Raw genomic sequence first — 13,029 nt, 5'->3', positions numbered from 1 at the left:
CTCTTTCTCTCCCTATCTCCCCCTTCACTCCTTGCCCCCCTTTCTCTCTCCAGGGTCTCATGTGGCCCAGGCTGACTCCAACTCCTTATATAGCAGAAGATAACCTTGAATATATGATCTTCCTGCCTCCACCTCCCAATTGTTGTGATTATAGGCATGTGGTACCACAGCCAGTATTTTCTGTGAGGGAACCAAACCCAGAGATCCAAGCAGGCTAGGCAAAACATTAACCAACTGTGCTGTACCTCTAAAGTCTGTTTGTCTTTTTCTAAGACTCATCAGATTGACTTGAGTAAAAACAACCATCATGTAAATAAAATTAAAACCATCCTTTTAACAACCATGGAGTAAAACTCTGAGCTACCGGCAAGCCATTGAGTCGACTTGATGGGAATCTCCTTTCTCTTTCTGGCAGTATGTGCTGCCCTGCTTTCAGCAGGACCTTGGAGCTAAGTGTGCCCGTTAAGTTCTTAAGGCTCCTTGCTGTAGGGCTCTGCTCCGAGACAGCACGTCTAAGGCCAGCCTGGACTATAATATCGAAAAGGAAACAGATGAAAAGATCCCGTACTTGCACACCATAGAAGCTCAGGGTGGAGAAAAAGGGAAGAAGAGGAAAACAGAAACGATGGTAGGAATTCACCAGCTCAGGGTGGGGATCTCTCGGAAGCTTGCCTTTGGAATCAGTCCTGGAAGATTGGTGATGCATTGCCAAGAACCATAGCCTCAGAATCTTGGGTTTGGAGGGACACTCAGGCTACTGATTGACCGAGTAGGACCCAGAAGGAAGCTATTTTATTTATAGGACACATCTCAGGGCCCAACAGAAGCACAGGGCAGTCCTGCAATCCTGATTCACAAACAAGCTGGTCTTCTGGCTCTACTTTGTTGGGTAGGAAAGGAGAATCACAGTAGAGGGAGAGGTGGGATGCAGGTGCCATAGCGCTAGACTGGAGGGAGGCTAGGCAACGTGGCAGCTCTGCTTTGGAGCCCCAAAAAACCCAGATGAGGTGTTAGGAGACCCCACCTTCCTTATCACTCTCATCTCCTGCCGGCTCAGCCTCTCACCTGTCCCCACTTCTGCCCACACAACCACCAAGCCACTGCCCCCATCCCAGAATGCTCTGCTGTATCTACCACGATCTCCTCGCACCCCCACCCCCACCCCCGCCTGTAAAGCACCTCTGCTGCCAGGCACAGCTGTGTGAGCTGGCCACCTCTCAGGGTGTTCCTTCATGCAGACACCACAGCCCTCCACCAGCGGTTTCAAGCAGGTGGCGGGAAGATACACCTGGTTTCTTTTAATCATCGATATCTTCGTGCCATCTGGGCCGGCAGGGCTCTACTGTTTGCTCTGCCTAGAATATAGCTTCCCCGTGCTTCACGCTTCACGAAGCAGGCCCAGGCTCCGTCACTCGAACCTCTTCTCCTGGAAGATATCCATAGCAACACCCTTCTCACCACAAGCATCCGGCTAACGTCAGTCAATGCTGACTACAGATACACGAGTCAATAATGCCTGGTAGAGATTTCCGGAACACAGGGTTCTGGGTGGACTCACGGGCTGAAGAATCGATTACTCAAAAGTAACATTCTTTTCGATCTTCATTGTTTAAAACAGGAACACGGGAAAAAAAAATCTCAGCTGGTTTGTGCTTTTCTCCAACACTTGCTAACGACCCACTGAGTCATGTCAGGAGCAAGCTCGCTGGAGTCAGGGGAGCTGACCTGCCTCTGAGGCTTAACACACGGTCTTCTCCAAACTGTATGTGATCTCTTGTGGGATTACTTTCTGTCCATGGTGCACGAGGCAGAGTTTCTGCTTTCCCGGAGTGCTATAATAAAGTTTTATTGACAAATCAATGAGCCTATTTAAAGTGCCAAGTGCAAATGCACACCCAGACCATGTGCAAGCTGAACCGGAAGTCATCTGGGCGCAGGGGAGAGGATGAGAGTCGAATGTGCAGCCTCTGAAGCCAGAATGCCTGGATTTGGGTATGGGTGCTCGCTGTGTAAGGTTGGGCAAGTCTGCTCCCGGCTCTGGGCCTGCTGGTATTCTTCACATGTGCAACGGGAAGGGAGGGTTGTAGTGCTAAAGTATCCTGAAAGCTATAGTGAAATGTGTGTGAAGATTCCTGTGGCTGGGCACAGAGGCACACACCTGTAATCTCAGCACGCAACAGGCTGAGGTGGAAAGATTTGAGTTCAAGGCCAGCCTGGGCTATGTGGGAAGGCCCTATCCCTCTCCCACCCCAACCCCCCACCTCCTCTATCTGTGTGTGTGTGTGTGTGTGTGTAACTTTTTGTTCTTGAGTGTTCTATCTGCATGAAGGCATAGATGGATGTATCTCTGGAAGCCAGAAAAGGGTGTCAGTTCCCCTAAGACTGAAGCAATAGCTGTTTTTTTGTTTGTTTGTTTGTCTGTGATTTACCATATGGGAACTGGCCATTGAACCCAGGTCCTCTGGCAGGGCAGCCAGTGAGTACTCTTAACCGCAGAGCCATCCCGACAGCCTTCAGACCTTGTCTTAATAGGTAAGCAGTCAAACCAGCAGATGGGTTGGGGCTGAAGCTCACTGGATGGAACTCTTGCCGAGCTTGTGCAATGTCCTGGGTTCAATCCCTAGCACCAAATAAACTCAGTGGTTCACACGTCTAAGAGGAACTCGGCTCAGAAATATAAGATTATCTCTTGCTGCACAGGAAGTGCAGAGCTCCAACAGTCATCCTTGACCATACACTAGAGCTCGAGGCCAGCTTGGGATGTATGACCCGGTCCCCCACCCCTCAGAAGAAACTGATCTTTGTAGTAATTGGCGAGTTTAAGGTTGGGTGTTCTGGTTGTGACAATGACCAGGAGTCGCAGGTGGGCACACATGGTTCATGGACCCAAGCACTCGTGTCGGCTGTAGGAACTTTATTAGCAGGGGAAGATAGGACATGAGGCAGGGTGGGCTGTAGAAGGAAGGCCGGGAGCTTGGCTCACTTGGGGGGCTCAGCGGTCAGCACCGGGAAGCAGCCCTCTTGGTGCCACTGGCGGTCCCGCAGGCGCCGCACAGCCTGCATCTGAGGCTGGAAGGCGCCCCACTCGTTCCAGTGCCGGAAGTCGCCAGGCTCCAGAAGATACTGGTAGCCACGGTAGCCTGGGTACTGGTAGCCGACCCATCTGGAAAGCAAGCAGGGAAGGTGTATAGGCGGCCAGCGTCCCCTCCCCGACCCTTTTCACCCTCTGTCCTGCAGTGAGTGTCCCAATAGGGGCCATACACCTGTTCTGGCTTGGCCCTTCTGGCCCTGGTTAGTGGAGCATGCCATTCCTCTTTCTGATAGGCCCAAGTATTCCCCTCTGTAAAGTGGGCAGTCATGTGGCCGCTGTTTTGCGCATGTTTGGGGGACCAGATGGAGTGAATGCCCCCACTGTAGGCAGTCAGTCCACACCCTCGAAGAGGTGAGGCTGCACTCTCCCCTCCCCCACCCCTTGGTGACACTCTCTTCCCCCTCACATCCCCAAGAATAGAATCCAATACATGAGACTCGAGCTCCTGGATGTCCTTCCTATACAGTGAGTCTTTGTGGCTCCTGTAAGCACTGTCCAGTGTCAGGTAACCCAGAAGCTGAGCCACGTGGGCCTCAGTTTACCTTCTGTGGGGTGTGGATGGTGGGGATCCTACTCCTTCCATTTCTGACGAGGGCTCACTTCATTTGATGGGTGAGCGCAGCACAAAGGTGGGTGATTCACCCTAAGTCCTATCCTTGCCTGAACACAAGCCGCAGGCTTTCCAGGCCCCTCTCTGACCCCCCTGTCTGTCATTAGCTGGTTTCTCTGAAGAAACAGCTGAATCCCATCCAGTTCCATGCACCCTGATAGAGGAGAGGTGCCCAGGCTGGACCATTCCCCACACTGTACAGGGCACATTGGTATCTCTAGTATACTGGGCAGAAGAAACCCTTCTAAGTAGGGTGACTTCAATCCAAGCCTTCCCTCTGTGCCCAGCATGGGCCAGGCTCTCAGATAAGACTCAGAAGGACTCAGGTTCTGAAGGCGGAGGGGGTGGGGGAAGGCTACCATTCAGACGCACCACAGAAGGCATAAAGTGACACTCATCTTATCTACAGGAGACAATACTAGGAGGTAAGGCGCCTGACTCTCCCTAGGTCTGGTGGAGGTAGAATAGAGGGCTTCACTTGGGAACCTCAGATACTGGGGATCAAAGTGGATAAGGGCACCTCACCCACCCATTTTACAGCCAGCAACAGTGAGGTACAACCAGCAACACTGAGGTGCAGACGGGGGTGTCATCTCACCCAGGGACCTCTGCTGGACCTACCCTCTGTCCACATCAGTTCTGGCCAGAGCCTCATTGCTCCTGAGCAGCTGAGAGTCTCTCCATCTGTGGGCTAGTATTTAGACTGAGGTGGAACTGGCCATGTGCCAGTAACCTAGTCCTGGACAACTGTGTGTGTATGTGTAAGAAATCTATGTGTGTGTGTGTGGGGGGTATGTATGCGTGATTTTTCTGCTTGTCTCTGTGTGTAAATGTGTGTGAGATCTCTGTGTTTGTCCGTGTGTGTACCTGTGTGAGATCTTGGTGTGTGTCTGTGTGTCTCTGTGTGAGATCTGTGTGTCTGTGTATGTCTGTGTGTCTGTGAGTATGAGAGATCTATGTGTCCGAGAGAACAAGATCTGTCTCTCTGTGTGTCTCTCTGAGTGTGAGATCTCTGTGTATGTATCTGTGTATGTGAGAGTGTGTCTCTCTGCGTGAGATCTCTGTTTGTCTCTGTGTATATCTGTGTGTGTATATCTCTGTTTGTCTCTGTATGTGAGATCTCTGTGTGTCTGTGTGTGAGAGATCTGTCTGTGTCTGAGAGAGATCTGTCTCTCTGTGTGTGTATGTCTGTGTGAGATCTATCTGTGTGTATCTCTGCATGTGAGATTTGTGTATCTCTCTGTGTGTGAGAGAGAGAGAACAAGAGAAATCTCTGTGTGGTATATGTCTGTGTGTGAGATTTGTGTGTTTATGAGTGTGTCTGTCTATCTTTGTGTGAGCTTTATGTGTGTAAGAGAGAGATCTCTGTGTATGTGTGTCTTTTGCAAGATCTCTGTGTGTGAGGGAGATCTCTGTGTATGTATGTCTTTGTGTGAGATCTCTGTATCTCTGTGAGGAGGAGGGGGTTATAAGGTCTTTCCCTTTCCCAGGGGCCTGATGTGATATTCCATCTCCGCTATCCTCAGCTTCTGACTCTGCACTTGCTGCTGGCCCCAGGCCCTGGATTCTTACGTGCCACCGGAGACAGTTATGCTGCCCACACGGTCACAGAAGCCATAAACCCAGAGGCTGGGCACGTCATCCTCTTGGATCTCCATGGTGTTGCCCTTGAAGTTGGCCCCTTCAAACAGGCAGATCTTATGCTCCTGGGAATCCTGGGGAGGTGGAGACAGTCAGAAATGGAAGTGGTGTGGGGTGAGAGAGAGAGGTAGAGAGGGACCCCTGGAGCTTGTCCAGCGAGGACCCTCCTCATCTGAGAAGAGGAGATAATGGTTGAAACATCTCAGATGCCCAAGGATAAAATGAACTCATCCACACAGGCTTGAGTCTGTATAAGGAAATACATGTGGCAGTAACACCGAGGCTCAGAGAGAGCAAGCATGCTGATTTACACCACACAACTAGCCAGAGACAGTGCCTTTCATACAAGTGACATTCCAATTCTCAACAATCTCTCTGCCAACAGGAAGCCCCACCAATGTCTTTTTATATGAACTGCTAAAGAGAGTGAGTTACGATGGACCACAGGTTGTGGAAGAGCATGTGGAACATGGATTTGGTTTTGAGTCTTGACTGTGGCCCAATACTTTGGGCATTTCACCCATTTCAAGCCTTAATGTGTCTTCCCATAAAATGGATCTGCAGCCGCTTCACTCATGGGACTGTGACTAAGACACTTTGTAGTTGAACAAATCTGGAAGACGCTGCGGTGTACCCTTGAGTGCCAGCATCGAATGAAGGAGCTCTGGGCAGACATCGTGCTTTGGTGGTTGTTGGTTTTGTTTTCTGTTTCGAAGTGCTGGGGGGAGGAATTCTGGTCCCTCTGCATGCTAGGCAAATGCTCTGCCACTGAGTCCCCACCCCAGCCCACACTAGTTTTAAAAGCTGAAGTGCCACAGAGATGAAAGAGATGAACAACCAATAGTACAGGGTGAAGTTCAGCCCGTGGCTGACAAGCTGGGCAGCATGAAGACCTTCATTTTCTGTGTTTGGACCTCAGTTTCACAGACCCTACAATGACGATTGTAATGGATTCTGCCTACTAGGGCTGCTGAATGGGTTTCACAGAAGGAAGAGAGAGCACCCAGCACATAGCAGGTGCTCAATAAAGGGGTACTTTATCCACCACTGTTAACTAGCAAACAAAGGGAGGGCAGGACACAAGTGCGTCCTTCTGTGGGCACACACTGTGGACACTTTGGAAGACTGTACATGAACTGAGCCCTTTAACTCTTCCAGGAGGCAGGGACCAAGAGAGCTGCCATTGGGAGAAGGGAGTTTAAGAGGGGTCTTGTAGGTCAAGTAGGAGTTGGGAGCCAGAGAAGGGAAGTAAGGTAGAGATCACACTGAGCCAAAGAGAAGGCAAAGGCAAAGAAAGGCTGGCGCACTGGACAGCAGATATCCCTGAAAGAGGGTGTGGTCTGAGGTAGGCATAGGGACACAGGAGCCGAGATTAGCGAGCACTTTGAGGTGACTTAATCAATGCAGCTAACTGTTAACCTATAGCTGTTGCCATCTTGAGGATCTTGGGAGTGTGGGGGAGTCAGCCACTCTGTGGTTCCTCACTGCAATAGAGATGAGACCTCACCATGCCCCATAAGCCCCCGTGGGACCTCACCTCTCCGACACCCCTACTCCCCTGTTCTTCCCCGCCCACTCCTGCTGCCGCAGCCATGTCTGTCCAGGGACTAGTGTTTAATTGATGTTGCAGGATTCTGCCCTCCTTGGCCCCTGTATAGCTTTTCAGGCTTTTCCTCAGGGTCTCCTCCGGCTGACTCTGCTCCCACCCCTCAGGGGCTGGATGACCCGCCTACTGCCAACTGCCAGCCAATCCCAGCTCCCCTCGCCCACCCCAAGCCGCAAGAGTCAAGGCTAGTGGTTACAGAAGGACTTCCAGGGCCTAGGGGCTGACCTGCCCAGGGCATAAGGGCTGACCCGCCCCCCCGCCCCCCTCCCCCGCGCCCCTATCAGGCCGGAAGCAGCCACTCTGTTGATCAGTTTTTGTTCTATTTTTTACTTTTTTCCTTTTTTGAGACAAAGTCTCAGTTGTGTAGCCCTGACCGGCCTGGAATTTACTACTTAACACCAGGTTATGTAAACGCTCAGAGATCTGCCTGCCTCTGCCTCCTTAAGTGCTGGGCTAAAGATGTGTGCCACTGTGCCCAGGTCCCTGTTATCAGCTTTGATTTTGGAAATAACGCTCCAATTTTCACGAAAGCAGGGACGAAAAAGAGACAGGGAACCCAGGAGCGAGGTGTGTAGGGTGGGGTGGGGGAGGTGTTCAGGAGAAGGACAATGGTGGCCCAGAATCAGTTACAGAAGACATAGGATGAGCCAGACCACAGAACATGGCCCCAGGTGTAAGAGATGACTTAGGGAGGGGCGCAGTGAAGGAAAGGGGCTCCCCCAGAATCAGCTGCTCCCGCAGAATCAGAACTAATTGATCTGGGTGAGGTGGAGGTGTGTAGTCTTTAATTTTTTTCTAATATATTTATTTCATTTAAACAATACATCTAAAATATAATCATAATTTTAATCTGGCCTGCATGATCACGTGAAAATGACTTTACAGTTGTGAGAAACACATGTGGTGGTGTGTTTAAAACCAGGACCGTGTTTCACGCTTGTGGAATATCTCCACCTAGACCCGCCAAATTTCACATGTTCAGTAACCACTTAGGATCTGATTGCGGGGTGCACGCCTGTAACCCTGGGGAAAACATGAAGCTAGGGCTTCAGTGTGGTGTGCTGTCTCAAAACATGAAGGAACACACACAACCACCCTTCCATCACCACCACCAGCTACAAATGAGCCCTTACTGTATTGGATAGTAACTTCTAGACTGGGCACTTCATTGGCACTGCCTGACTGAGCAAAGTTCTCAGCTGCACCCAGTACGTAGATTATCCGTTCTCAACCTGTGGGTTGTGACCCCTTTGTGGGGGCTGTTAAAGACCCTTTCATGGGGGGGTGTCACATATCAGTATGATCAGACTCTATGAATTTTTTTTTTTTTCTGAGACAGGGTTTTTCTGTATAGCCCTAGCTGTCCTGGAACTCACTCTGTAGACCAGGCTGGCCTCAAACTCAGAAAACCACCTGCCTCTACCTCCCAAGTACTGGGATTAAAGGTGTGCGCCACCACCGCCTGGCAGACTCTATGATTCTTAACAGTAGCACAATTATGATTATGAAGTAGCAACGAAATAATTTTGTGGTTGGGAGTCACCACACATGAAGAACTGCATTAAAGGGCCACAAGCTTAGGAAGGCTGAGAACCACGGACACAGATGGACACACGAGGCCACTCAAGGGTTTGCAGCTAAGCTCTGAGATCTTAGGTGTGCCCAGTGTGAAGGCTGAAATCCAGAATGGGATTTTCAATGTGCTGCGAGCACCCTGGCTGCTTGACCCACAGTGGTGCGTTAGTAACGCCTCACAGTCCCCGGTGAACCTTCATTAATGAACTTTCTTCACGGGTGTTCCCACCTCAGGAGGCGAGAGTCACTGCCATCAGAGCCAGGCACGAATGAGTGAGAAGAGTAGTTGGCTCATGATTCATAATCAATTCACAATTCTGGAAAGACTACACACTTTGTGGGGCTGTCTCCACAATCTAGATCCATCTCCTTTACACCGATCAAGTTAAACATCACAGAGCTAACTCACACCGATCAAGTTAAACATCACAGAGCTAACTCACCATATGTTGTTTCGTAGTCAAGACGCCACATTTTCCCCCAAAGTCCGTTTATTAGACACTTCACAACTAACTTACCTTCCTTCCTTTCTTCTTTGCTTTTTGTCTTTTTTTTCCACAAGGTCTCACTTGTAGCAAAGGCTAGGTTTGAACTCATAATCCTCACGCCTCCACTTCCTCTGTACTCGGATCACGGGCCTGTGTTACCCACTATGCCTGACTATCGTGCAAAGTTTGCTCTGCATGTTGTGTGCCATGGGTGGATGCTGGGCTTTGAAAGGCTGCCCAAGGTGTATGATGTGCAACCAGGAACCTGCTCTTCTATGGGGAAATCAAGGAGCACACTAAAACGTCTTGTTCACTCTCTGGAAGCTTAACTCCAAACCCACAGAGCAGAGAAGTGATTGCATCACCCACAATCCTGGGTCGGGCACCGATGGGGTGTTTGCAGAATTGCAGGGAGCAAGGGAGCCTGTTTCCGAACAACCGGTGGTCACTAGGCTTCTGAGCTCATTGTAGACCTCTGCCCCATCCCCAGCCACTCACCATCCTGATGGGCCGGAAGGACATGAGCCGGTCACTGCGGTAACTGCTGGTCCAGGTGTCCCAGCGTGGGTACTCGCCCTTCTCCAGGACAAACATCTCCCCACGGAAGGCAGATTGCTCAAAGGCCACCCAGCTGGATGGACACGGAGGACCAAGGGGATGGAGACAGAAGAGAAAGCATCAGCAGGTGCCTTCCTTCTTGGCTTGTCTTCCCAGAGTGGGCCCAACGGGCCTGGGGTTGCTCTGTGCTCTACCCCTGCGTAGCCACAGACAAGCGGCTTTCCCTCCCCAGGCCTTAGCACTTCATCTACACTAACGGTTTTTGGAGTTGGCGAAGGATTAAGTGAGATACTGTGTATAATTATCTGAGCAAACTATTTTAGCACATATGGGATCTATAAGGACCTAGGGCTAACTAACTTATCAAGAAGGATTTTCTTTTAAGCTCACTAACAGCTGGCACAAAGTCTCTGCTTGCTGCTAATGTGATTCTAATACCTCCTTCTTTTCAACCATGGGAGGACCAGGCACTGGCTTCAGCTCTGCAGGCCAGGGTATGAAGTGCTGCTTTGTGTTCAGAGCAAGGCTTCTCATAGGTACCGATGATTTACAACAAAAGTAGGTTTTCAACTGTCAGAATGGTACAAGCTTATGTTCAAAGGAGCATTTAGAATAAAACATAGGAGCCAAGAATGATCATGCACCCTGCAATCCCAGTACAAGGGAAAGTAGCAAGATCATGATATCTGTGGCTAGCCTGGGCTACACAGGGAGACCCTGTCTCCAAACAAGGAAACAAAATTAAAGGAAGCAATTGTGGCTGTTCCCAGAAGTCCATTCAGATATGAGAGAATTAATTCTCGTTTGCTGAGAACTAACCGGGCAGCCAGAAGCCCCACAGCTGGGGTGTGTGGTGCAGAGATGGAGTATAGTCAGGCACCCACCGAATTCTAATGCTGTGCTGGCACATGTGACGGCTCTGTCTTTCACAAAGAGTAAGTAAAGTGGAAGTTTGAAATCTAGTAGGAGCTTTTTCAGTGTGGTCTGACTGAGATTAAAGCAAGGATCCTGGGGGTGGTGATCCTTGCTCTGCGTGTTTGGAATTCTACAGAACCAAGAGACTCAACAGAACATCTCCATGAAGTTATTTCCCTGAGGGATGCTGGGACTTTCTCACCAGAAAGATGACAATGAGGTGACACTGTCATGGGCTGAGAATCACAGGAGCCTCAGGACCTTGTCTGAGAGATGTCAGCCACTGACGTGACAGAATGAAGATAGGACTTGTCCTCGAGGAAGACAACTGAGATTCTTAGTAGACTGGAGAAGGACATCAAAGTGTGGATGGATGGATGGGGGATGGATGGATGGATGGAAGTTGGATGGATAGATGGATGGATAGATGAATGGATGGATGGGGGGATGGATGGAAGATGGATGGATGGATGGATGGGGGATGGATAGATGGATGGATGGGGATGGATGGGAGATGGATAGATAGATGGGTGGGGGATGGATAGATAGGTGGATGGATGGATGGATAGATGAATGGGGATGGATAGATAGATGGATGGATGGGGGATAGATGGATGGATGGATGGGGGATGGATGTAAGATGGATGAATGGGTGGATGGATAGATGGATAGGTGGATGGATGGACAGATGGGTGGATGGATGGGTGGATGGATGGATAAGGGGTTGGGTAGACCAATGAATGAATAGATAGATGGATGGTGGATGGATGTATGGATATTTAAGTGTATGTATGTATGTACAGATGGATGGATGGAAATGTGGTTGTGTAAGCTAATAAATAGATGGATGATATCTCAGTGAAAAGTAAGGAATGGATGAATAAGTGAATGTATAAGTGGATATGTAGGTAAATGGATGTCTGTGTGGGTAGACAGTTGGATGGATGGATAGGTAATGACAAGAGAGTGGATGTGCAGATGGCTGATTGGCTGGAAGAATGAGCAAATAAATGGATGTAGGGATGGAAAGATGGATAAAAGAGAGTGATGGGCACCAGCCTGATGACCCAATAGTTTGGCCTATAGACAAACACACATGTTGATAGGTGATACATGTGACAGGCAGAATGGCCACATGCCTTGGAAGGTGGCACCACACAGGTGTGAAGACCAGAGACTCTGGAAATGTCAGACCTGAGTTCTAATCCCAGCTCATCATTGACACTCCACCACGATCGGGAGCAGCCACTAAAGCTAGTTAAACTTCAGTGAAGGAGAAGAAGTGGCTGCACCTACACCACTGGTAAGGATGAGGTCTGAAACCAGGGAGCTCATCGAGCAGACTCAGCATGAGGTTCACAAGGTAATCGTATCTGGGACTAAAGATGGTGGAAGCCATTGCTTACAAAAAAGACAAGACAGAGTGGTCTTGCCACCTGCTGCTCTCCCTCCATATGCCTCTGTCCTCGTTAGGTGGCCCACAAGGACCCAGTAAGCCATGAGAAAGGTCTGGTATGTGTCCTGCTGTCCATCCTTATTGCCTGAGGCTCGTTGGAGCCACAATCGAGAAGAGGAGAGCAGGAGTCAAATGAGGACATGGAGCCTTAGTTCTGAAAGGTGGTACCCAACCCAAGTCATGCATGGTTTCTGGTTTCAGGCTGAGGATTCTGAGATCTCATGGTACGTGTCTCTCTCCTCCTTCTTCTCTTCTTCTGCTCAACTCCTCTTCATCCTTCCTTCCCACACGCCTGCTGATCCTGACTCAGCCCTTGCCACTCCATCTCATGCCCATGGTTGTTCCTTTTGGGCACAACCCAGAACACCAAAAAAAAAAAAAACGGACATGGGCATACCCGTCTTTCTTTTTATGGAGAAATGCTCCGGCTTTGAGTCAGCAGCATCCCAAACACCCTGAAAACCTCAAGATGGCCACAACCAGCAGTTCCTGTCCCAGACGAGCTTGGGGGATGGGCGGGGCTGAGTTGGGGTTGACCGCATTGGGGATGGAGTGGGTGTGAGAGGCATGATGGTCCCTGAATCAGAACATGGACTGTGGTATGCTCCGACATTCACAGAGTAGACGGCCATCGCTGCTACACACCATGCTTGGACGTCTACACTGTCAACCCCACTCTACCTGCCCCAGAATCATTCTGATTCTCCTTGTGTCAGAGTCAGGGAAACAGAGGCTTGGAGACTGAACCAGACACAGGAAGGCATGAGCATTTGAACCCACATAGATCTGATCTAAATCTGACCTTGGAACAGCCTGGCGCTTTGATTTCTGCTGTAGACAGATGACTTAAATGCTGGCTGGCCACATCCCTTGGTGGACTTTATAGTTGGGTCATGGTGGCCTCAGCTCATGGAGATAGCCCTGGAGAGCTAGCCTGCTGCTTCCATGAAGTGGGGGTAAAATCCCCCTCTATCTCTGCCATTCAGCATGGATGACCTCACTCATTAACTGAGCCCTTCAGAGCCTCCCTGTCTGTTGACTGGGGAGAAAAGTAGTATTCTCTCTCTCTCTCTCTCTCTCTCTCTCTCT

The 13,029-nt window shown here is 50.0% G+C and overlaps 1 protein-coding gene across 2 annotated transcripts in view; it reads right to left on the bottom strand.

The window, feature by feature from the left end:
• Positions 1-2,896: 2,896 nt before the first annotated feature.
• The window catches only part of Crybb1 (crystallin beta B1), a 15,011-nt gene continuing 4,878 nt past the window's right edge, over positions 2,897-13,029 (bottom strand). For both annotated transcript variants that reach the window (XM_031342247.1, XM_031342248.1), the window contains exons 4-6: positions 9,510-9,642; positions 5,274-5,416; positions 2,897-3,163 (exon numbers count right to left, since the gene is read on the bottom strand). In XM_031342247.1, the coding sequence (XP_031198107.1) occupies positions 2,980-3,163; positions 5,274-5,416; positions 9,510-9,642 (460 nt within the window). In that variant the 3' untranslated portion in view covers positions 2,897-2,979. The remainder of the gene's footprint in view (positions 3,164-5,273; positions 5,417-9,509; positions 9,643-13,029) is intronic.

Source organism: Mastomys coucha, unplaced genomic scaffold (genome assembly GCF_008632895.1).
Source record: "Mastomys coucha isolate ucsf_1 unplaced genomic scaffold, UCSF_Mcou_1 pScaffold22, whole genome shotgun sequence".
Classification (NCBI taxonomy): Eukaryota; Metazoa; Chordata; class Mammalia; order Rodentia; family Muridae; genus Mastomys; species Mastomys coucha.
Note: the sequence above shows the minus strand (reverse complement) of the source record. Positions and strands in the feature narration are given on the sequence as shown.